Source organism: Podarcis erhardii, assembly GCF_964252035.2.
Source record: "Podarcis erhardii genome assembly, chromosome: 2".
Lineage (NCBI taxonomy): Eukaryota > Metazoa > Chordata > Lepidosauria > Squamata > Lacertidae > Podarcis > Podarcis erhardii.
Genome location: NC_138498.1, coordinates 122,597,417 through 122,622,307, shown reverse-complemented (window position 1 = coordinate 122,622,307; position 24,891 = coordinate 122,597,417). Strand labels below are relative to the sequence as shown.

At 44.7% G+C, this 24,891-nt stretch overlaps 1 protein-coding gene across 1 annotated transcript in view; it reads right to left on the bottom strand.

Annotated features, from left to right (window-relative positions):
* LOC309336731 (uncharacterized protein) overlaps nt 1–24,891 on the bottom strand; it is a 53,963-nt gene that overhangs the window by 6,813 nt on the left and 22,259 nt on the right. The window contains exons 2-3 of the mRNA XM_081852981.1: nt 18,483–18,660; nt 17,605–17,749 (exon numbers count right to left, since the gene is read on the bottom strand). Coding sequence (XP_081709107.1) covers nt 17,605–17,749; nt 18,483–18,578 — 241 coding nt within the window. The 5' untranslated portion in view covers nt 18,579–18,660. The remainder of the gene's footprint in view (nt 1–17,604; nt 17,750–18,482; nt 18,661–24,891) is intronic.

Sequence of the window (24,891 nt, the reverse complement as noted above, 5' to 3'; positions counted from 1 at the left end):
CAGTATAGTACAGTATTAATTGCTCTATTAAAATAACAGGGATAGCTATCTGACGTGGAGGGGGGCTGGCATGACACAACATTAGAGACAGTACAGTTGATGTTGATTCTTCCCCACATGCCAGAGGGCAGTGGGGCTTTGTTGAGCAGCTCAGCTGACAGGTGGGGACGTCCTCTTCGGGCTCTGGGGTGGGTCTCCATGCAAGCCACTAGGACTCCCTATGGTGCTCACAACTGACGCAATTTCACTTACACGTGTGGTTCCTTGGAACATAACCCCTGCATAAATGGGGAGTCCCCTGTACCTTGGTTTTCGAACAGCTTAGTTCTCGAACATTTTGGCTCCGGAACGTCGCAAACCCAGAAGTGAGTGTTCCGGTTTGCAAACTATTTTTGGAAGCCAAACGTCCAACGGGAGCTTCCTGCAGCCAATCAGAAGCCACGCTTTGGTTTCCGAACGTTTTGGAAATCGAATGGACTTCCGGAACAGATTCCATTCGACTTCCAAGGTACGGCTGTATTAAGAATTCACTGTATAGTGAGCCTACGCTTACTGTATAGTTTCCCACAGCATTCTCTCACAAATGTACCCACTGACCCAAAAGGATGGCAACCCCTGCTATGCAATATGGCAGTACAGAAATACTTGCAGGGCTTCAGAAACAAATATAACACCAGAACAACTGTACGGAATAGTACAAGATTTTAGGAGGAAATCAATTGCAGCCAAAGCATTAGAGGTGGGAAACTTTTGTGGGGACAAAAATGAACATGGGTTATGAGGATAAACCAAGGTGAATGTCTGGAGGAGCACAATGAATTCATACCTTCAACATCTATCCATGAAGGAAGTGCCCTTACCTAGAGAGGCCACCATCTCATAATTCTCCACCATGACATCCCTGTGCAAAGCTCTTTGGCCTGGATCCAGCAGAGCCCATTCCTCCTCCGTGAAATGCACAGCCACCTCCTCAAACGCCAAGAATGTCTGGAATAAAAATGAAACACAAATGACCAAAACTGCACAATTATCCCAGTTTGAAAAGAGGAAACAGTTAATGTTGCTCTATGTGTGGTTCCATTTACTGACAACTAGGTGACTTTGAGATTTTGCAGTGAGAAAAAGCCGTATTAATTCAGAGTCCCTTGTGAGGTTCTGGGTTTTTGTACATAATATTTTATGCACAGGCATTAATATTCATTAAGGTAAAAGCAGAGGAAGTACATTAATAATTATTATTATTTGTTTATGCCACATCCATTGGGCTGCATTTCAGCAGGCACTCTGGGAGGCTTCCAATACATTAGAGGAATCAAACAAAAGGTTAGGGAGGTGTAATAATAATAATAATAATAATAATAATAATAATAATAATAATAATAATAATTTATTACTTATACCCCGCCCAAGCCTTCCAAGCCAGTCCCAACAGAATATTGAAAACACAATGAAACATCAGACATTAAAAACTTTGCTAAACAGGTAGGGGGAGTGAGTGAGTTTGGAATATTGGTAAAGGTAAAGGTAAAGGTACCCCTGCCCGTGCGGGCCAGTCTTGACAGACTCTGGGGTTGGTGCGCCCATTTCACTCAAGAGGCCGGGGGCCAGCGCTGTCCGGAGACACTTCCAGGTCACGTGGCCAGCGTGACAAAGCTGCATCTGGCGAGCCAGCGCAGCACACGGAAACGCCGTTTACCTTCCCGCCAGTAAGCGGTCCCTATTTATCTACTTGCACCCGGAGGTGTTTTCGAACTGCTAGGTTGGCAGGCGCTGGGACCGAGCAGCGGGAGCGCACCCTGCCGCGGGGATTCGAACCGCTGACCTTTCGATCGGCAAGCCCTAGGCGCTGAGGCTTTTACCCACAGCGCCACCCGCGTCCCTGGAATATTGGTAGTGACTGGCAATTGGATATGAGTTTGAAAGGGAGTTTGAGCGCTGATGGTGAGACTGTTTGCAGTTCAGTTCAGAGTCAAGCAGAGAGTTGTTGAGAGTGGAGTTTGAGTTGTTGAAAGTGGTGTTGAGAGACTTGCTGGTGCATGTAAAGCAGAGCTAATTTATCAGTATAGCTTCAGCATTTTAGTAGTCAACTGTTGCATCTGCATGAAGATAACAAAAGTCTGAAACAAAGCTGTGGTGGCTACTTGCCCCAAAGTGGAAAGAAGCAGAAGTCTCAGCAAAGGAAGGATGGATACAAAAAAACTTATGGAATATGCAGAAATGACGAAACTTACCAGAAGAATAAGAAATCAAGATAACAAACTTTTTATAAAAGAATGGGAATGGCTTACTGAATATTTACAGATAAATTGCAAACAGATAAAACACATTGGTGGGATTATTGCAATAACCTGCAGATTCATAAGAGTATATATTTAAAGTAGAAAAGTAAATGAGCAAATTAAATGAATTTGGATATGCAGAAGATATTTTAAAAAATAATTTAAGGAACCGCAGAAAGAGGGAGAAGGAAGTCAAACTTTGAAATGTTAAATTGATTGTGAAACTAATGAAATATATAAACTGGAAAAGTATAAATAAAAACTTCAAAAAACAACAACACAGTCTGAAAGAAAGCACTCGTGTATACCAAGTAATCATGCAGCCAATGTTATTCATTTGTATTCAGTAAATTAATTGTATTCCACCACATGCATAATATTTCATTATGCTGGGAATGGAGTACAGTGGTACCTCGGGTTAAGTACTTAATTCATTCTGGAGGTCCGTTCTTAACCTGAAACTGTTCTTAACCTGAAGACCACTTTAGCTAATGGGGCCTCCTGCTGCCGCCGCACCGCCAGAGCACAATTTCTGTTCTTATCCTGAAACAAAGTTCTTAACCTGAAGCTAACCCAGAAATAGGGTTAGCGGAGTCTGTAACCTGAAGTGTATGTAATGTATTCAGATAGGATATGTGGTGGCAGCAGGAATGGAAGAAAGATGATAGAAATTCCCACCAAAACCCAACTCTGTTACAGGGGTGGGGGGAGGTGGTACAAGGGAATGCCAGAACATCTCAGAGCAAGGGTGTGCCTGACACAACAGCCCTCCCCAATTCTCCTTCCCTTACCTGAGGTGGCTGCCCAGCAGCTCTTTCCATTCCGGCCCAAAAAAGAGATAACCAAGATGCCTCTGAGGCCATCGCGCTGCCTTAGGGGTGTGAAGGAGGAGGCATAAACCAAGCCAACCTTGGGCCTCTCACAATGGTGCCACAACACACTTTAAAGCAGAGAGAAAGATCTCACGTTGGGTGATTCTAATGCCTGCAGAGGACAGAAAAGGGATAAGAAGAAATAAAACCTTTATACGAATGTGGGTTTCATGGATTAAAATATTATAGAATACATTTGGGGAGCCTTAACTGCTCTGAATAAACCCATTGCAATTGTCTTTCTCACACTGTTTTCCTTTATGCCGAGTTTGCTTCAGTATGGCTGACCTGCCGGGGCCTTCTCAGTGATGGCTCCGACCTGGTGGAATGCTCTGTCCCATGAGACCAGGGCCCTGCAGAATTTAACTTCCTTCCGCAGGGCCTGTAAGACAGAGCTATTCCACCCAGCTTTCAATTTGAACTTAGCCTAATCTTTTATTCCCCTTCCTTCCCTCCCCCTCCCCTTTTTATGAAGATTACCCGCTCTGGGATCTCACAGCTAATTCTCCCCTGGTCTCCTTGCTGGCCCAAATAGGAGCCTGGTTTTCTGAACTAGGAAGGGCGGGGTATAAATAAAAAAATATTATTATTGTATTAACGTTTATGCCCTAGATCTCTGTCCCCCAACAATTTCATCCACACTTCTTTCTGCTTACCAGAGTGTCTCTCCTCCAACCTCTGAATGATTTCAGGCTTTGTAGCTGGGTCCTTTTCATCACATATAGTGCATCAAATAAGTCCTCATGCACAACCACCAAATGTCATATCCTGGATGGCATAAAATTCTCTTTGTACATATTGTAAATAAACGATGCTTCAGGACTTCCCAAAGATGCATTTGCAATCTCCCTCTAGCTTTTCTGTTGATTCCAAAATCCTGGGGAAAGAGAAGAAACTGGAAGTCAAAAGCAGGGTCCTTTGCCCATAGTGAGAAACTGCCACAAAAGCAGACACCCAAATGAGTCACAGTCCTTCACGACAAAGCCCACAGGAAAGCAACTCAGCCCCACTAGAACGTGCTAGACCCCTTGGCCAAACAAGAAGAGCCACTAAAGGAACATTCCTAGGGGGAATCCCATAATCTACCAGACACCATTCCATCCTTGAACTGGCCAGAGGAAGAAAAATCCAGCCGTCCAAGGCAGAAGAGGCTGAGGAGGAGGGGACTGAAGCAGAGCCAAGGAGCTAAAATGTCTGGACAGAAAAAGGGTAACCCGAGCAACAGAAGATGCTTAAATAGACCCTGCTTTCCGCTGAATGGCCACAAAGGAGGCAGGTGTCGGAAATGAGGGCGATGATGTCTATCAAATACGGATTTGGTCACAAATACGGCTACTAGCCAGCTCAGAAGGTTCAAGACAGGACCTTCTCCTGGGAATCAAACAACAAATGCAAGCCAATAAAATCTTTAATTAAAAACTATTTTAAAAAAAAAATTGGGGAAAGTGCTGTAGCACTCAGGTCCTCTTTGCAGGCTTCCCACCAGGGTAGGCATCCGGCCCCTGGGAGTCTCTGAGGAAAGGCCAGGGGCCAGCAAAGCTCTGTAAATGGGTGAGCACCAGCCTGTCAACCCAAATTCACCTTTATTATTTTTTTTAAATATTATTTTTTATTGAATTTTACAAGAAAACAAAACAATAAAACAACACCTAACACTGTAAACACATTTAAATACATGTTTTCCAAAATGCAAACTAAAAAAGAAAATACTTTTCATAACCCACAATAGTACCCAACTCATGCTTCAAACATTACAATATATAAATCTTCGTTAAAATATTATAAAAGACTTCCGCCGCATTCACCGCACGTCTCTTAGTTATCTTGCTCGCCTTTACATCTGCTCTTCAATCATTTCCCTTCCTTAGGTTCTTTCATAGTCGGCAAAATCTTTATGTTCTCTATATTCTTCGCAAACTTTCGCATTTGAGCCCTGCTTGTATAAATATTCGTTTAAGCATTCCCACTGTTTCTGAATTATAATTTTTAATTTATGCCATATTAAATCCTTTTAATTACAGATAGGTAGCCGTGTTGGTCTGCCATAGTCAAAACAAAATAAAAAAATTCCTTCCAGTAGCACCTTAAAGACCAACTAAGTTAGTTCTAGGTATGAGCTTTCGTGTGCATGCACACTTCTTCAGATACACTGAAACAGAAGTCACAGAAGTTAGAAGGGTCTGGTGACTTCTGTTTCAGTGTATCTGACTTAGTTGATCTTTAAGGTGCTACTGGAAGGAATTTTTTTTATTTTGTTTTAAATCCTTTTAATTTAATTTAATTTAATTTTTAAGGTCGCCGCATTAGAAGGCTGCATCATCAGATTGCTGCCTTGGCTCCCGAGCACCTCCTTCTCCCTCTTCTGCCTCCCTTCAAGACAGAATAGTAGAATCAGAGAGTTGGGTGGGACCCCTGAAGGACATCTAGTCCAACCCCCCCCAACTCACCCTTCCCCCCCCCCCAACCCAGGAATCTCAGCTCAAGCCTCCAGGGCCGTTTGAGGGAAAATATCATTTATATTTATATTGAGGAAGAGAAGTTTTGGGAATCTCTCTCTGCTGAGCAGGGAGGCAAAGACACCCCCGCCCCAATTAGGCAAGGGGGGGCCCTCCCCCTCGGGACGAGGGGCAAAGGGGGTGGGGGAGCCCCGCCGGCCTCCTGGGACCTCCCTGCCGCCCACCTCGGAGCAGGGAGCGGCCCTTCCGCTCCCTTCGCCGCCGCTTCCGTCCGCCAAACAGGAAGTGGCGACCATAGAGAGGGAGGGGAAGTAGGCGCCTAGACGCGGCCTCAAGGTCGATGTTCCGCAGCGCCACCTGGCGGCCGCCGGTGCCTCCGCGTCACCGGAGAGGAAGGGCGAGGAAGCCGGTTCTCTGCCCTGTCTGGCTGCCTCGTGTGGGTCTCCTGCAATTGAGAATTTTATAATATATTATATATATGTGTGTGTTTGTGTGTGTATATGTGTATATATTGATACGGAAGGGGGGGCATGTCTTCTTCACCTTCTTCGCTACAATATATCCATTTATTTCCAATTGTCAATGTCAAAAGGGACTAAAATCTATAAAATTCATAGAAAATCAATGTGCCAATTTGCTCAAGTTCTCTAGGACCCCATGACACCTCCCCTGTCCTCCATAATCCCTCAAGCAAGGTGTCAAGACCCTAATCCTGTCAAATCACTCTGCCAAATCTTTCCTCCCGGACAATGCCAGTACATGGACCATTGTCTTCTCATCTCATCTCAGGATGTGCTTATCTGCGCATATCTCCAGCTCTGCATCTTCTCCCCTCCCTCCTCCATATGTTAATCCTGTGTAACCCAACCTCTTCTTAATGTATTCATGATGTAATCTGTGTAACCCAACCTCTTCTTAATGTTACAGATAGGTAGCCGTGTTGGTCTGCCATAGTCAAAACAAAACAAATTCCTTCCAGTAGCACCTTAAAGACCAACTAAGTCAGTTCTTGGTATGAGCTTTCGTGTGCATGCACACTTCTTCAGATACACTGAAACAGAAGTTTCCAGACCCTTCTATATAGTGAGAAGGTGGGGAGGGGTGTTACTCAGAAGGGTGGTGGGAATGGGTGATTGGCAGATAGCTGTGATGAGCCTGTTGACGACTCTTAACGACTGCAATAGGTCTAACAGGAAAAAGCAAGGGGTGAGAAGGTGAAAAATGGCTTTGTCATGTATAATGAGATAAGAATCCAAGGTCTTTGTTCAGACCAGGTTTCTCCATGGTTTTAAGTTTGGTGATAAGTTGTAATTCAGCAGCTTCTCTTTCCAGTCTATTTCTGAAATTCCTTTGTAGTAAAACAGCTACTTTGAGATCTTGTATAGAATGTCCTGGACATTCTTAATGTATTCATGATGTAACTGGGACGTATTTTGCACTGTATTCTGGGACATGGAGGGAAGTTTCAAAAGTTCATGTCACCCCTTTCTCGCTGTTCAATCTTGCCTTGAACCTGTTGCGCAATAAACTTGGATCTTCTGCAGCTTGCTCCTGTCTCCGGCTGAGCTCATTTTCCTCCGCAGGGACCCGCGGACTTAGTCCGACGAGCTGGGTGGCAGAGCAGCCTCGCACCCAGCCAGGATTTATTGGGGGGGGGGCGTTTTATGTTGTGGGGTAGCAGAACAAACTTATCTGCAACGCAGCTAGTTAGTTAGCATGGGCATAACCAGGATTTTGCGGGGGGGGGGCAGCCAAAGGTTGTTTTTTTTAAGGAGTCACTGTTTGTCTTCAGAAATCACTGATAAAAATATCCTGTAGATAAGACATTGCGTAGGGGCTGGCTACTACTGGGAGCGGGGGGGGGGGGGCAGAACCTCAGATAATTGCGCACTTTGCATACACTGATATTTGTGGATCCTGCCCCCCCCCCCAGTTGACTACATCCAGTTAAGTACAGTGGTGCCCCGCAAGACGAATGCCTCGCAAGATGGAAAACCTGCTAGACAAAAGGGTTTTCCGTTTTGGAGGCGCTTCGCAAAACGGATTTCCCTATGGGCTTGCTTCGCAAGACGAAAATGTCTTGCGAGTTCCTGCGGGTTTTTTTCCCCTTCCCCCCCTTTTCTAAGCCGCTTATCTGCTTATCCGCTAAGTCGATAAGCCGCTAATAGTGCTAATCCGCTAAGCCGTCAATGGGCTTGCTTCGCAAGACGAAAAAACCGCTAGACGAAGAGACTCGCGGAACGGATTCTTTTCGTCTTGCGAGGCACCACTGTATTTTTATTTATTTGATTTTGGGCAGGCATCCGCAAACTCGGCCCTCCAGCTGTTTTGGAACTACAACTCCCATCATCCCTAGCTAACAGGACCAGTGGTCAGGGATGATGGGAATTGTAGTTCCAAAACAGCTGGAGGGCTGAGTTTGGGGATGCCTGATTTAGGGGGTACAGCTGCAAACTGCCCCCCCTTCCTGCTACGCCCATGGCCAAAGGGACCTCAGCCAGTAGGAGTTGGCTCTGTGTGTGTTGTCGGATGGGCTGGAGGCGGACTTAGGGGAGCATGACTGCTTCGCCTAGCTGAGAGGGCATTGCAGCAATGACTTAGAGCGGAAGTGGAGTCGTGTTGGTGGTGGTGGTGCTGAATTTTAGTGTTGTACACGGCGCCAGTGGCGTTGCGTCCTTTGCTAGCGCCCGGGGTGCCCAGGCATACTCACACACCATGTGGGAGAGCGGTAGGACACTGAGGATGAACAAAACTTACTGCGACATCACAGCTCTCACTGCCGGCCACATGCAGAGCACAGAGGGTTCACGGAGCCGTGTTGCGGCACCTGCCCACCCACCTGTGCTGGGGAGCACCCCACCTGGCCAACCCAACCCTTGGCAGGCACACCCCTCCCCTCACTGGCTGGGCTGCCATTCAGTGAGGGGGCCATGCGTCAAGCAGAAAGCCAGGCTAGGCTCTGGGGCCCAGAGATACCCCCAAAGGGCAGGAAGGGAATCCCTGCGTGGGGTAACTGGTTCGCGCCCCCTCAGAATCATGTGCCCAAGGCTACGCCCCTCTGATCCACCCTGCAGGGTACTGCTGAAATTTGAAAGGCCAAAGGCCACTGCTGCATTTTCTGCTAGCTTAAACCGTAAATTTGATGTGTAGAGCAGCACTGCTGTACAGTAGTACCTCGGTTTATGAACTTAATCCGTTCTTAAACCGGAACCGTTCTTAAACCGAGGTGCACTTTCCCTAATGAGGTCTCTGGCCTTTCCGTCGTTCAGATTCCGTTCTTAGACTGAGGTAAAAGTTCGCAAACGGGGACACTATTTCCGGTTTTGCCGAGTTCGTAACCCGAATCGTTCGTAAACAGGACTGTTCTTAAACCGAGGTACAGTGGTGCCTCGCAAGACGAAAAGAATCCGTTCCGCGATTCTCTTCGTCTAGCGGTTTTTTCGTCTTGCGAAGCAAGCCCATTGACGGCTTAGCGGCTTAGCGCTATTAGCGGCTTAGCGGCTTAGCGGATAAGCGGCTTAGAAAAAGGGGGGGAGGAAAAAAAAGTCGGAAAAACTCGCAAGACATTTTCGTCTTGCGAAGCAAGTCCATAGGAAATTCGTTTTGCGAAGCACCTCCAAAACGGAAAACCCTTTCGTCTAGTGGGTTTTTCGTCTTGCAAGGCATTCGTCTTGCGGGGCACCACTGTACCACTGTATTCTGTCATTTTCGTTTCGTATAACAGACCAAGCTTTCTTTATTGCTTTTGCGTAATAACTTCTTGTGGAGAAAGGTAAAGGTAAAGGACCCCTGGATGAGTAAATCCAGCCAAATTAGACTATAGGGTGCGGCACTTATCTCGCTTTTCAGACCCGAGGGAGCCGGCAATAGTCTGCAGACAGCTTTCCTGGTCATGTGGCAGCCAGGACTAAACTGCTTCTGGCACAGAAGGACACTGTGACGAGTGCCAGAGCACACGGAAATGCCATTTACCTTCCCGCCATAGCAATACCTATTTATCTGCTTGCACTGGTATGCTTTCAAACTGCTAGATTGGCGGGAGCTGGTACAAATGCAGATTCAAACTGCCAACCTTGCGATCAGCAAACCCAAGGCTGAATCTACACATATATAAAAGGCACCGTGAAAATGCTTTTTTAAAAAAAAGTTTTCTAAAAATATGGAATTTGCCATTAGCTCACCATCGCCATCTAGTGTCACATTTGTATAATGCACATAAAACGTTGTATTTGCAGCTGTATAGCTGAGTTCCAAGAGGCTTTAGACCACAGAGCCTTTGCTTCTTGACTTTTACTTCTTGTGGGCATGGGGTTGCGGGCAAACACATATTCATAAACCGACGCACTTCATAACTCTAGCAAAATATCCAATGTGTGTATAAATACACGTGAGTGTTGGACATGCATGTTCAGACACGTACTTGCAACTCTTTAATGGATGTGGTTTAAAAACAATCATTCCCCTCTTAAATGTTTTATACAAAAATCTGCAGAAAAGCAAAGTTTAACAGGATGTCTACTGCTTAGTTCATTCATTTATGCTTTTATCATTAAAAATTTGAGCCTGAAATGAAAGAAAAATTAAAAAATTGACAAAGCTGTTTACATATGTGAGACGCAGGGTCAGCCATTATCTGTACAGGAATTGTGGAGGCACCACTGAGAAGTCCCTGTTGTGTCTGCTTACTAGTCCAGTTGTATTTATTGACGGGCACTGAAAAAGCCTATCAGCTGGGTTGCAAGATCCGGGCAGGATTATACGGGCCTACACCCTACTATTCTGACTGGGATTCCCCAGCCACTCCGGGCAGTTTGCAAGATATATATAAAAACATTAAAAACCATTATTTATTATTATTATTATCATTATCATTATTATAGCCGTATACAGAGCTGCTTTTAGATGTCTATTAAAGGTTGTATAGTTACTTACCTCTTTGGCTCCAAGGTCACGTATATCCAGTGTGGTCTGAGATAAAAAGGAACTTAGAAATATGGAGCAGAGTGAACCTTTTCCTACTAGGAAAAACAGCAGCGGTAAAAATGAATGTACTGCCAAAAAGGCTCTTTCTTTTTCAGGCAGTCCCACTGATCCTGCAAGTACTTACAGGACCAGAATAAACAGCAGCGGTGATGGCGGGCATCCTTGTCTAGTTCCTTTTTGTATCTTGCATTCAGCCGTTATCACCTGATTTGCAATTAACTTGGCATTTTGTTCTGAATGTATTGCTTGTATTCCTTTTAAAAATTCAGGTCCACAATTAATTCTTTTTGGGGGGGGCACCTATGGGGTTCATCTAGGCAGACGCTGCTGCCGCCCCTGGTCTCTGAACTGCCACGTAATGTTGGGGGCAGCTCGGTACATCTGTTAGGTAAAGTGGCAAGTAAGGAACAAAAGGTAAAGGAGGAATAGGAAGAATGGAGTAGACCCACAAAGACCAAAGGGATTCTGGGTAGGAAGCCAAGTGGTGAATCTTGGCAAAGTAGACCGTTTAAAAACATTTAGACAACAGGAATCCTGTAAAAAGCAGGGTCCCTCTCCCCACCCGTCAGGACTTAGGGTCCTACCCGTTGGATTCTGAAATAAGCAAATGTGCTGGGACTTGAAGGAATCCCTAAAAGGGAGCCTGAGAGTTGGGTATTACTTCACTGGGTGTATTTACTTCAAAAACGTGGCATGCCATCCCTACTGTGTTTGGGGACCCACCTGCTCGTTCAACTGAATGAGCTGTGAACAACCTGCCCAAAAGTTTCACTCTGCTAGGACCATAGCTGTCAACTTTTCCCTTTTCTTGCGAGGAATCCTATTCGGAATAAGGGAATTTCTCTTTTTAAAAAAAGGGAAACGTTGACTGGTCCTAGCTGCTGTCTAGCAAATGCATTAGGTCCAAGAGGAAGGTTGGATGTTGGGTCTCTCAGACAGATGTGCTCTCAGGAAGATCAGGAACAGATTCCCCTACCTGTTCTTCACTCCTCCTTTGGCTTTAATCCTGGATATCCTGGGGAAGAATCCTGAGCTGTGAGGATCCTCATTCCCTGTCTTTCTGGTCAAGTATATAACCTGAGTTAGAACAGCCTGCAACTCACATGACAGATACTGACCAGGTTCATTGTTCCCTCATAAACACTCTGCAGATGTTGTCACAGTTCGCCACGGCAGCAATGTGGAATATCTCCTGGCACCAATCATGTGACCCTGAACCAGGCTGAGCCCTTGCATTTACTAAGAATGGGCTCAGAAATAAGCCTAAGTATTCTCCAAAATGTTAGGAAATGTGCATGGCATATTTTTGAGCCTATCTGAAGCCAAACTAGAATTTCATGAACTTCCTCCATCCTAAATATCAGACGTGATGAACTGTGTTGCCATTATCTTCTTTCTACATCTCTGTTTCTCATCTTTACCTCACAGTGGTACCTCGGGTTACAGACGCTTCAGGTTATAGACGCTTCAGGTTACAGACTCCGCTAACCCAGAAATAGTACCTCGGGTTAAGAACTTTGCTTCACGATGAGAACAGAAATCGTGCTCTGACCCCATTAGCTAAAGTGGTGCTTCAGGTTAAGAACAGTTTCATGTTAAGAACAGACCTCCAGAACGAATTAAGTATTTAACCCGAGGTACCACTGTATTTTTTATTTGTTTCTCATTAGCTTCGAGTCTGTTGGTGGCACTAACTGTCACTCATAACCTTTCATTCTCTCTGCGAGAAGCCAAGTTACAGGGAACCAGGCAGAGGGCCTTCTCGGTAGTGGCTCTCGCCCTGTGGAACGCCCTCCCACCAGATGTCAAAGAGAAAAATAACTACCAAACTTTTAGAAGACATCTGAAGGCAGCCCTGTTTAGGGAAGCTTTTAATGTTTAATAGGTTATTGTATTTTAGTGTTTTGTTGGAAGCCGACCAGAGTGGCTGGGGAAACCCAGTTAGATGAGCGGGGTATACCCGTATTTTTCGCTCTATAACACGCACCAGACCATAACACGCACGTAGTTTTTAGAGGAGGAAAACAAGAAAAAAAAATATTCTAAACGAAATAGTGGATATATGATTTTTGTGGTTCATGCTGTGGCCACAGACATGTGATCTGACAGTGAGTTTGGAGTAGCCCAATGCAAAAATCCTGAGGATCCATGTGGATCCATGCTTTGTAACCACGGAGGAGGGAAGGAAGGGGAACCATGGATCCTCTGCTCACGACTGCAGCAGACCCCCGCCCCCCGCCACCCACAGGCATTCGCTCCATAACACGCACAGACATTTCCCCTTACTTTCTAGGAGGAAAAAAGTGAGTGTTATGGTGCAAAAAATTCGGTAAATAATAAATTATTATTATTCCTTAACAAAGCAGGAACAGGCAAGTTCTGGTTTTTGTGACTATCTATGCCTAAGACTACGCAAAAGCCTTTGACTACGTGGACAACAGCAAAGTATGGGCGTGCCTGATCACCTCATCTGTCTCCTGAGAAATCTCTATGTGGGACAAGAAGCTACAGTTAGAACTGGATATGGAACAACTGATTGGTTCAAAATTGGGAAAGGAGTATGACAAGGCTGTATATTGTCTCCCTGCTTATTCAACTTATATGCAGAATACATCATACGAAAGGCTGGACTGGATGAATCCGAAGCTGGTATTAAGATTACCAGAAGACATATCAACAGCCTCAGATATGCAGATGACACAACTTTGATGGCATAAAGCGAGGAGGAATTAAAGAACCTCTTAATGAGGGTGAAAGAGGAGAGCGCAAAATATGGAATCTTTTATACAGTGGTACCTCCAGTTGCGAACAGGATCCGTTCCGGAGGCCCGTTCGCAACATGAGCAGAACGCAACCTGCAGCGGCGTGTCTGTACACGTGCGGGTTGCGATTTGCCGCTTCTGCACATGCGCGTGACGTCATTTTGCGTGTCTGTGGATGCGCCAGCAGCAAAACCCGGAAGTAACCCTTTCCGGTACTTCTGGGTCGCTGCGGGACGCAACCTGAAAAAAACGTATCATGAAGCAAACGTAACACGAGGTATGACTGTATTGGCAAAGGATTTTCCCCAATTTATTGCGGGGGGGGGAACCAAACCCAACAAACTGGGCAGAATTAAACCCATTTCAGCAGGCTGCTCTGGTGTGAGATTGTGCTGGAGGAAAATGTGTCTGTTTCATCATGGCTGTTAAGATAAATCACACTGCCCCCCCCCCAGGGGCCTTGGACTTGTCTGTTCATTCCCAACAGCAAGGGCTGGTGGACTGGGCTCTGTCTCCCGCTTGCTTGCTTACCCCAAGGCCACCTCAGCTCCTGGCACCTAGCACCCCCTAGCCAGCCCCAGAGGCACTATTCGCCAGCAGAGCTTGTAGCCACGGCTGCTGTAACAAACAGCCATGCGAGCCTTTGGGAGGTAGACGTGAGAGGGCATGAGAGGACAGAGGGAAGGAAAGAGGGACAGAGGCCAGTGTTGCCCGTGGCACCCCTGACCTTCAGTCAAGGCACCCCAGGGTGCCACGCCACACTGGGTGAAAACCACTGCTCCAGGCAATTAAAAGGTTTCTCCCCTGTGAGTTACTTGGTGCAAAGTAAGGTGTATATTCTGAATGAAGCTCTTTCCACACTCCTTGCATTTAAATGGTTTCTCCCCAGTGTGGATTCTCTGATGATTAATAAGGTGGTTGTGCTGTCTGAAGCTCTTTCCACACTCCCTGCACTGGAACGGTTTCTCTCCTGTGTGGATTCTTTCATGTGAAGTAAGGCTACTACTGTCAGTGAAGCACTTTCCACATTCCATGCACTGAAATGGCTTTTCACCAGTATGGGTTCTTCGATGTATGGTAAGGCTACTGCTGTGCCTGAAACGCTTCCCACATTCCTTGCATTTAAACGGCGTTTCCCCTGTGTGGGTTCTTTGATGTTCAGTAAGGCTACTACTGAAACTGAAGCTCTTCCCGCACTCTGTGCATGGAAATGGCTTCTCACCTGTATGTGTTCTTTGATGACGAATAAGGTGAGAATGCCTTATAAAGGTCTTTCCACACACCGTGCATTTAAACGGTTTCTCTCCTGTATGGATTCTGTGATGCCTATTCAAATACGAGTCATATCTAAATGTTTTCCCACAGTCTGGACACGTTTTCTTGTTTTTGTCTTTTGGATCTTCTTGTAGTATCAAGAGTTCTTGGACGTCAATACCCTGAAAAATCAAGGATTTCTTCCTCCCATTCTTTGACTTGTTTCCTTCATGTGTTTTGGGTTCCTTTTGTGTTTCAAACTTCTTTTTCCCTGCTTCACGCATAATTGTTTCTGAAGACACCACAGATGAGTCCCTGTAATTCCTATCGTTCTGCCAATCATCTGGTGGGGGGAAGGCAGAGAATTTCATGTGTGAATTTCAAGGGATTAAAAAATGGCAGAGAAAGGCGTGTTCTTAGATCTTCTGCCAATGCATAGGGCAGGGCTTGTAGATCTAGCAGGATCCACCTGGTATTTGTGAACAGGCATGGTGGAAGCCAAGCCATATTTCTAAATATGGGGAATATCTCAACATGTGGAAGGGAAACCGTAAGCTGGAAGACATCTTTACAAGAAGATTCCCACAGGATCAAGCCAAAAGCCTATCTAGTAGAGCATTGGTGGCCAAACTTGGCCCAGCATCTGTTTTTGGACTACAACTCCCATCAATTGGGAATTGTAGTCCCAAAACAACTGGAGGGCCAAGTTTGGCCACTACTTTAGTATAGCATCCCCACAGAGCAGGAAGCTAGCAGTCTTCTCCTGCTGTTTTTGTCCTGATTCCAGAGGTACCAAGCACATGGTCATCATAACAAGCAGCCTTGGGGAGCTTTCTCGTCCATGAATTTGTCTGATCCCCTTCTAAGTCCCACTGGGTCTATCTGCCCTGGATGATGTTACACAGGAATGGAAAAATCCTTCCCCCAAAATGCCCCATAAGACATCTAAGATACAGTACCTATTGATGATATCACCACTTCTTTGGGATCATGAATGAACAGACATTCTCCTTCTTCCCAACAGGAACTGAGTTCCAATTCTGCAAAGGAGACAGAAGAGACTAGTTACTTTGGAACTCAAAATATTCAGCCAGTCCAAATTGAGCCATTGCTTATGACCTCAAGCCAAAAAAAGAGGGATAATTTTGATATTATAATTCCTGCGCCACAGATAGGACAGGGCTGTATGGTCACAGCAGGATCAGTCTGGCACTTGTGGAAATGGGATCACTGGATCTGAAGCTCAGTGTGACCTATTTTTGGAAATGATACTGGAGAACTTAACAAACCCCAATGCTGTCCATCATTTTATCACACAATGTTTTTTTTTTTTAAATCACCCTTGGAGCCATTCCTTCTCCTCCAAAAGTGATTCAGTGGTATATCCCAAAAAAATTATACTTTTCAGTGTTGTGAGAATGGATTTGCAATTGATTCATGGTGGCAGCAGAAAAAAAGCTATCTCTAATATCACACCTCTGAAATTGAAATAATGGTACATTGCACGTTAATGCTCCCATTGTAAACATGTCCCCCCTCCAAAGAATGTATTTTTCATTTCTTCAGAGACAACATTCAAATGAGCACTGTGGGATTGCAAGCCTCATTTTAATTTCCAGTTTATGACTCAGTTATAATTTATATATTAAAAGGAGTGGGGCAGGTTGATTGAAAAATGTTTTTGCACTGGTTATGCAACGGATAAATTGGGAAGGAGTTTTTTTTATATCCCACCTTTTCCAGACCTAAAAAATACAACTCATAAAAAGGCTTTGACAGGTTTTCCCAAATCAGTATGCCCTGTAACATACGACAATATATCTAGGGGTGATGTAGTGATATCTTGATCTTAAATTTGCTGGCGTTGAATGGCACTGAAATAAGACGTCAAGTGTAGACACTTGTAAGTGTTGGCATTCAATGGTCAAAAACCCCTCTAAGGCTACAGGAAGCTGCATGTCAGACTATTTGTCTTTTGAGGCCCAGCACTGACCACTCAAACTAGGACTGGATCTCCAGGATATTGAGCAGAGAAATGTCTTTCCTGTCAGTTGCTCCCTAATCCTTTACCCCTCTAGTCCATAGGTAGACAAACTAAGGCCCAGGGGCAGGATCCAGCCCAATCACCTTCTAAATCCGGCCCGCGGACGGACGTGTTTTTACAAGAGTAGAATGTGTGCTTTTATTTAAAATGCATCTCTGGGTTATTTGTGGGTCCTGCCTGGTGTTTTTACAAGAGTAGAATGTGTGCTTTTATTTAAAATGCATCTCTGGGTTATTTGTGGGGCATAGGAATCTGTTCTTTTTTTTGACATAGTTAAAAGGAATATGCAAAAATGTTTTAAAAGAAAAGGGTGAAAAGACTAGGGTAAAATTATGTCAAAATTAAACAAAATGACACAAGGGATTAAGTTATAAAGAACATGTAAAAGTGGATTTAAAAGGAAAGGAAAAATCAGAGACATAATAGGTTGAAATGTATAATATTGAATAAGATTTGAAAGAGGGTAAGGAATTGCTGAATTTGATTGTGTAAAGTGGAACACAGAAAAGGGAGATGTGAGGAAGTCAGGAAAGAGGGTTATAAAGATAATAAGCAAAAAACTAGATTTCTTTGTTTTTTGTTTTTTCTTACTTTTTCTATGTTTTTTATTGTATTTTTCTGTTTTGTTTGATTGTGCTGTTTTCTTTTATTGTCTTTCTCTTTTTTGTTTGATTGTGATGCTTGTTTTACTATACAAAATCTTAATAAATATCTTTAAAAAAAAAGGAATCCGTTCTTTTTTTTTTTCTTTTCCAAAATATTGTCCAGGCCCCCCCCCACCAGGTCTGAGGGAGAGTGGACCGGCCCCATGCATATAAATCAAGGGCCTCTCCGAACATCCAGAGCACATGGTCCAGGCCCCCATCTCCATAACCGCCTCCCAACTGTGCCCAAATAATGATTTCAAACCTTCTATCACCTAGCAGCCATGGAAATAAAACACATGATGTTTACCTAGAGAGGCCACCATCTCATAATTCTCCTCCATGACTTCTGTGTGCAGAGCTCTTTGGCCAGGATCCAGCAGAGCCCACTCCTCCTCCGTGAAAAAGACAGCCACCTCCTCAAAGGTCAAGAGCGCCTGGAAGCTCGACAAACCCTGGAGAAAAAGAATAAAATATGGTTTCGTGTGGAGTGTGGATCCTGAAAATTACAGGCCAGTTAGATTAACCAATATTCTGGGGAAGCTAGTGGGAAACATTCCAGCATGTCTTGAGCAAAGTTCAGCCTTGTCTTAACAAGCATGTAGAGGCGATTCAGTTGACATAGACTTTCTTTTTAAAATATATATATATATATATATATATATATTATTGGGTTTTACAAATAATTTCCGAAAATCATATCCCATACTTTTTAATCTTATACAATGTTTCGGACTTCCATCCACCGCATCTGAAGATTTTTCAATCTTTATCACTTAATCTACATTTCTTAATTTCTCTATTACTTTTAATTGTCCTTAACTAATAACTCTCTTCATAATCTTCCCTGCGATATTTCGCATAATCCTCCTTACAAAACTTCTTGCAGTCCTACTAGCGTAATCTGTTTATTACAATTGCTTTTAAAATAGTTCAAATATTTACTCCAGTCCTCTAAGAATCTCTGGTCCCGTGACATAGCAGAATTTCAAACGGGTTTTGATGAACCAACTCACTAACAATTACTGTTCTCGTTTTGTATTTTTATGTTGTGAGCTGCCCCGTGGTCGTCGGATGACGGGCGGTACACACATTTAATAAGTCAATAAATGAAATATTTCACAGCTCAAGACAGGGGGAAGCATCCGCACTGCCTGCTTTGCGTATCCCCAATTATCTTTCCCTTACCTGAGACGGCTGCTTGGAAGCTGTTTCTACTCCTCCCCAAAGACAAGGTTCGAGTGGTGCCTCTGAAGCCATTGTGCTGGATGGAGGGAGAGACATAACCTGGGCCACCTCTGGGACTCTCACAGCAGTTGCCACGATGCACAGATGCACTTCAAAAGAGGGAGAAGCTATCCAGTACCTGGGGAAGAGATTGACCAAGGGAAGAAGGTCATCTTTTATATAAATGTGGGTTTCATTGCTTTAAAAACTATAAAGCTGCCGAAGACAACTTTGCACCTGTGGGAGGCTGTGGGGGAATCCTTTTGGCTCCTAATAATGATGATGATGATGAAATGAAAAATGAAATGGAATACTTTATTGTCACTTGTACAACTTGTATACAGTGAGATTACACGAGCACCCACCATAGAATCATAGAATCATAGAGTTGGAAGAGACCACAAGGGCCATCGAGTCCAACCCCCTGCCAAGCAGGAAACACCATCAGAGCACTCCTGACATATGGTTGTCAAGCCTCTGCTTAAAGACCTCCAAAGAAGGAGACTCCACCACACTCCTGGGCAGCAAATTCCACTGTGGAACAGCTCTTACTGTCAGGAAGTTCCTCCTAATGTTTAGGTGGAATCTTCTTTCTTGTAGTTTGGATCCATTGCTCCGTGTCCGCTTCTCTGGAGCAGCAGAAAAACTCAGCTCTCTTAGTCTTAATTCCCCTCGTTTACTGACGCACACCCACCAAACCCAAAAGTCAGTTGCCCTGTTGTTATCTTTTCACTCAGCAGCATAACAGCCCACGGACAGAAGCTGTTCTTTACCCTGTTGGTGCGACTAGTCATGCTTCTATATCTTCTGCCTGAGGGCAGGAGATCAAGAAAGTGCTGGCCAGGGTGTGAATCATCCCTAAGAATTTTCCTCACTCTCCTGAGGCAATGTCATCCAGTGGATTCACGATGATGTTACTACTACTACTACTACTACTTATAATAATAATAATAATAATAATAATATTCTTTATACCCTGCCCATCTTACTGGTTTTCTCCAGCCATTCTGGACAGCTTACAGAATATATAAAACATAATAATGCATCAAACATTAAAAACTTCCTGATACAAGGCTGCCTTCAGATGTCTTCTAAAAGTTGTGTAGTTCTTTATCTCCTTGACATCTGAAGGGAGGGCGTTCCACAGGGAGGGTGCCACCACCGAGAAGGCCCCGTGCCTGGTTCCCTGTAACTTCGCTTCTCGCAGTGAGGGAACCAGCAAAAGACCCTCGGAGCAGGACCTGTGTCTGGGGTTGAGTGACAGGGGTGGAGACGCTCTTTCAGGTATCCTGGGCCGAGGCTGTTTAGGGCTTTAAAGCTCAGCACCAACACTTTGTGAATTGTGCTCAGAAACACTGGGAGCCAATATACATCCTTTAAGACCAGTGTTATATGGTCTCGGCGGCCGCTCCCAGTCACCGGTCTAGCTGCCACATTCTGGATTAGTTGTAGTTTCTGAGTCACCTTCAAAGGTAGCCCCACGTAGACCGCATTGCAGTAGCCCAAGCAGGAAGGCCTGATCTACATCTGAAGGGGCTCCCAATCCACTGTAGGAAGAATGAGAAAAAGTGATACATTCAGGCGATGGTTTTCTTCTCTCTCTTCCACACATTTAGGGAAGCTTTTAATGTTTGATGCATTATTGTATTTTAATATTTTGTTGGAAGCCGCCCAGAGTGGCTGGGGAAGCCCAGCCAGATGGGTGGGGTATAAATAATAAACTATTATTATTCTTATTCTTATTATTCTTATTATTATTATTAGCTGAGAAAGGAGAGAAAGGAAGCAAAATGGAAACAATGAAGCCAGCAGGGAAAGGTTTTGGAAAGCTCAATCTAGCTGCAGTTTCAAAGAGGGAGGGAGGGGGGCACAAAGGTTTCCCCCCCGCATTTGAGAGTCTCCACCTTTCAGCAGGGAGAAGGTCCAGGATGCTTTAACTGAGATTCTTTAGCTGAAATTCCTGCACTGCAGTGGGTTGGAACAGATGACCTTTGGAGTCCCCTTCCAACTCTGCAATGCTACGAAATCCAAAAGGTGTTTCGCCCTTGTTAAGGAAAAATCGAGGTGTGAGGCTGCTCAGTCACCCAGCTCGTCGGGCAGAGCCTGCGGGTCCCTGCAGAATAAAGGAAGGAGTCCAGCCACCAAATAGCTATAGAGCAAAGTTTATCGCGCAACAGGTTCAAAGAATAATTTTGAACCCTGAGGATGGGGTGAGAAAGACTTTTAAAACTTTCCCACCATATCCCAGAATACAGCATCATTGATACGGCACTGCTAAATCGCTGTCATGTCACAAAAGGGGAGAGGTAGACAGGGGTTAGGGGTGTGGGTGGCGCTGTGGGTTAAACCACAGAGCGTAGGACTTGCCGATCAGAAGGCCGACAGTTCAAATCCCCGCGACGGGTGAGCTCCCATTGCTCAGTCCCTGCTCCTGCCAACCTAGCAGTTCGAAAGCACGTCAAAGTGTAAGTAGATAAATAAGTGCCGCTCCGGCGGGAAGGTAAACGGCGTTTCCGTGCACTGCTCTCGTTTCGCCAGAAGCGGCTTAGTCATTCTGGCCACATGACCCAGAAGCTGTACGCCGGCTTCCTCGGCCAGTAAAACGAGATGAGCGCCGCAACCCCAGCGTTGGCCACGACTGGGCCTAATGGTCAGGGGTCCCTTTATCTTTACCTAGACAGGGATTACACTAGTTCAACCTTGGCAAACATGTCCAGACAAGTCCTTGGTACAAGATTAGCATAAGCAGACATGTCAGGGAAAGACCCAGGTATAAGATGCGCAAATGTCCCACCACCCAAAGTACAACAGAACTTCCTTTGCATGTCTGGACCCCTTGGCAAGTCCAGTGATGGGATTAGGCTTCCCTTGGACAACAATCAGCTCAGCAATTGTCACCTCTGGGCACTTCTTGGGGTAGGAGGTGTGCTTGGGGAGGTGGCAGGGGAAATAGTCATTTTTCCAAGGGCAAAATAGTGTTGGAATGGAAGGAACTGGCAAAGGCGTTTATTTTATATGGTGGTTAAAGCGAGGTAACATCCCTGAGCTGTCAAGTCGAAAGGATACATTTATGCATAATATTTGTAACATTTAACCACTTTAAAGATGTGCCCCACCCCCGGGATTTCCGTAACAGCCAGTGGGGCCCAATCCCCACACAATTTGCATCCTTGCTCGCTAGGAAAGCATCCTTTCCCCCTGCCTAAGCTTCAGGTTTTATCTCATCCCCTCCTCTGCAAAAAAAAGCAACATTTCCTCCATCACCCCCCAATTATTGCACCTTTTTCCTCCTCTGCAGCCTCCTCCTTAACCAAGCTTGTTTCTCCTCTCAGGCTGTGAGCGGGGTGCCTCTCTCCCCCCCCCCATACTGTCTCGCCCCCCCCTCCTTTCTATGTGCAACTTCCTGCCTCTCTAAGAACCAGAGCTCAGCTCCTTCGCCCAGGAAGAGGACTGAGTGGCAGGAACACCTCCCCTCCTGCAAGCCTTAAGATTTCCAACCCCTGCTTAGTAATGACTTATCAGGCTTGGAAAAGTTGGGTCACCGTTTTTGCTGAGTTAAACTCAATTCGCTTGTTGTTTTGAATTTATCTTTCTAAGCGGGTCGTGCAAAGCGTCCCTATTTTCCAGGGTTGGTCCTGGATTTACACAAGCTGCCCCAGTTTCTTGACCTTATAGAATCAGAGAATTGTAGAGTCGGAAGGGACACGAGGGTCATCTAGTCCAACCCCCTGCAATGATGATGATGATGATGATAATGATAATAATAATAATAATAATTTATACCCTGCCCTCCCCAGTCAGAGCCGGGCTCAGGGCAGCTAACACCAGTAAAATTACAATAGAAAGATAATGGGGGGGGGGAATTTAAAATACAGGTTAAAATGCAATTTAAAAAGCAGCCTCATTTTAAAAGTAGCCCATAAATCAAAACTGTAAGGGGAGGGAAGACATAAGGGTCCGACTGAGTCCAAACCAAAGGCCAGGCGGAACAGCTCTGTCTTGCAAGCCCTGCGGAAAGATGGAGGACCATGCAGCTGTCCCGTGCGGGGATTGAACCTGCAGCCTTGACATCCCTATTTCCATAGGGTTCGGGTTCCCTAGCGGCTAGGGAAACACAGTGGGATGGGGAGGGGTGATAATAATAATAATAATAATAATAATAATAATAATGTATGAAGTTATGAGACCCCCCCAAGCCAAGGAGAGAAGTAACTCTACAACTTTAAAAGACATCTAAAGGCAGCCCTGTGCAGTTTTTTTGTGTTTCATGTTTTATTATATTTTTATCTACAGCGGTACCTCAGGTTACGTACGCTTCAGGTTACATACGCTTCAGGTTACAGACTCCGCTAACCCAGAAATAGTGCTTCAGGTTAAGAACTTTTCTTCAGGATGAGAACAGAAATTCTGTTCCGGCGGCGCAGCAGCAGCAGCAGGAGGCCCCATTAGCTAAAGTGGTCCTTCAGGTTAAGAACAGTTTCAGCTGGGGCAGCCCAGTCGGATGGGAAGGGTATAAATAATAAAATTATTACTATTATTATTATTATGGAATAGGGCGTCCCTATTTTCATTGATGAAATGTTGCAGGGTATTCTGATTAATGCTTTTTACAGGATATTGGACACGGTGGGTGTTTATGGCTGCCAAGTGGTGGCCTGAAACAGTTTGGGAGCCCCTGATCTATAGGGCTTCTTTCTAAGAGAGTATATTTCTGGGGTTTCTCTTTTCAGTTGCTTCCCTAGGTAATAATAATAATAATAATAATAATAATAATAATAATAGTAGTAGTAGTAGTAGTAATAGTAATAATATTTTATTTATATCCCGCCCTCCCCAGCCAAAGCCGGGCTCAGAGTGGCTAACAACAGTAAAAATAAAACAGCTTACATAAAATCACAATCAATTAACTGAAATACATTCTAAAATCAAAACAAAATAAAAAAAATTCCTTCCAGTAGCACCTTAAAGACCAACTAAGTTAGTTCTAGGTATGAGCTTTCGTGTGCATGCACACTTCTTCAGATACACTGAAACAGAAGTCCCCAGACCCTTCTATATAGTGAGAAGGTGGGGAGGGGTATTACTCAGAAGGGTGGTGGGAATGGGTGATTGGCAGATAGCTGTGATGAGCCTGTTGACGACTCTTAACGACTGCAATAGGTCTTACAGGAAAAAGCAAGGGGTGAGAAGGTGAAAAATGGCTTTGTCATGTATAATGAGATAAGAATCCAATGTCTTTGTTCAGACCAGGTCTCTCCATGGTTTTAAGTTTGGTAATAAGTTGCAATTCAGCAGCTTCTCTTTCCAGTCTATTTCTGAAATTCCTTTGTAATAGAACAGCTACTTTGAGATCTTGTATAGAATGTCCTGGGAGATTGAAGTGTTCTCCTACTGGTTTCTCTGTCTTGTGATTCCTGATGTCCGATTTATGTCCGTTTATCCTTTGGCGTAAGGTTTGGCCTGTTTGTCCAATATAGAGAGCTGAAGGACACTGTTGGCATTTGATGGCATACACAATGTTAGACGATGAGCAATTAAATAGTCCCGAGATGGTATGCGTGATGTTGTTGGGGCCAGTAATGGTGTTGTCCGGGTGTATGTGGCAGCAAAGTTGGCATCTGGGTTTATTGCAGGCTCTGGTGCCAGTGTCCGTGTTAAGTCTGGTTATAGTATTATTGTGGGTTAGGAGTTGTTTAAGATTGGGGGGCTGTCTGGAGGCAATGAAAGGTCTTCCTCCCAGAGCTTGAGAAAGAGAACTGTCATTGTCCAGGAGAGGTTGTAGATCTCTGATGATGCGTTGTACTGTTTTAACTTGGGAGCTGTATGTGATGACTAGAGGTGTTCTGTTATTTTCTTTTTTGGGTCTGTCTTGCAGCAAGTTCTCTCTGGGTATCAGTCTGGCTCTGTTGATCTGTTGTCTAACTTCATCTGCTGGGTATTTTAGTTCTAAAAAGGTTTGCTGGAGATCTCTTAGGTGAGAGTCTCTGTCTGTAGAATTGGAACAGATGCGGCTGTAACGTAGTGCCTGGCTATATACAATGGACTGTTTGGTATGTTTGGGATGGTAGCTAGAGACATGTAGATATGTTTGTCGGTCAGTTGGTTTACTTAAACAACTCCTAACCCACAATAATACTACTACCAGACTTAACACGGACACTGGCACCAGAGCCTGCAATAAACCTATCTGTAACTGATTCTAAAATCAATTAATTAATTCTAAAAACAATTCAGAGTCAAATTACTGGCAACCATTGGGCTAGAGTTCTATGAGGATTACCAAAGGAGGGGGTCAGGCTGTGCCTTGGCCAAAGGCCTGATGGAACAGCTCTGTCTTGCAGGCCTTGCGGAAAGATGTCAAGTCCCACAG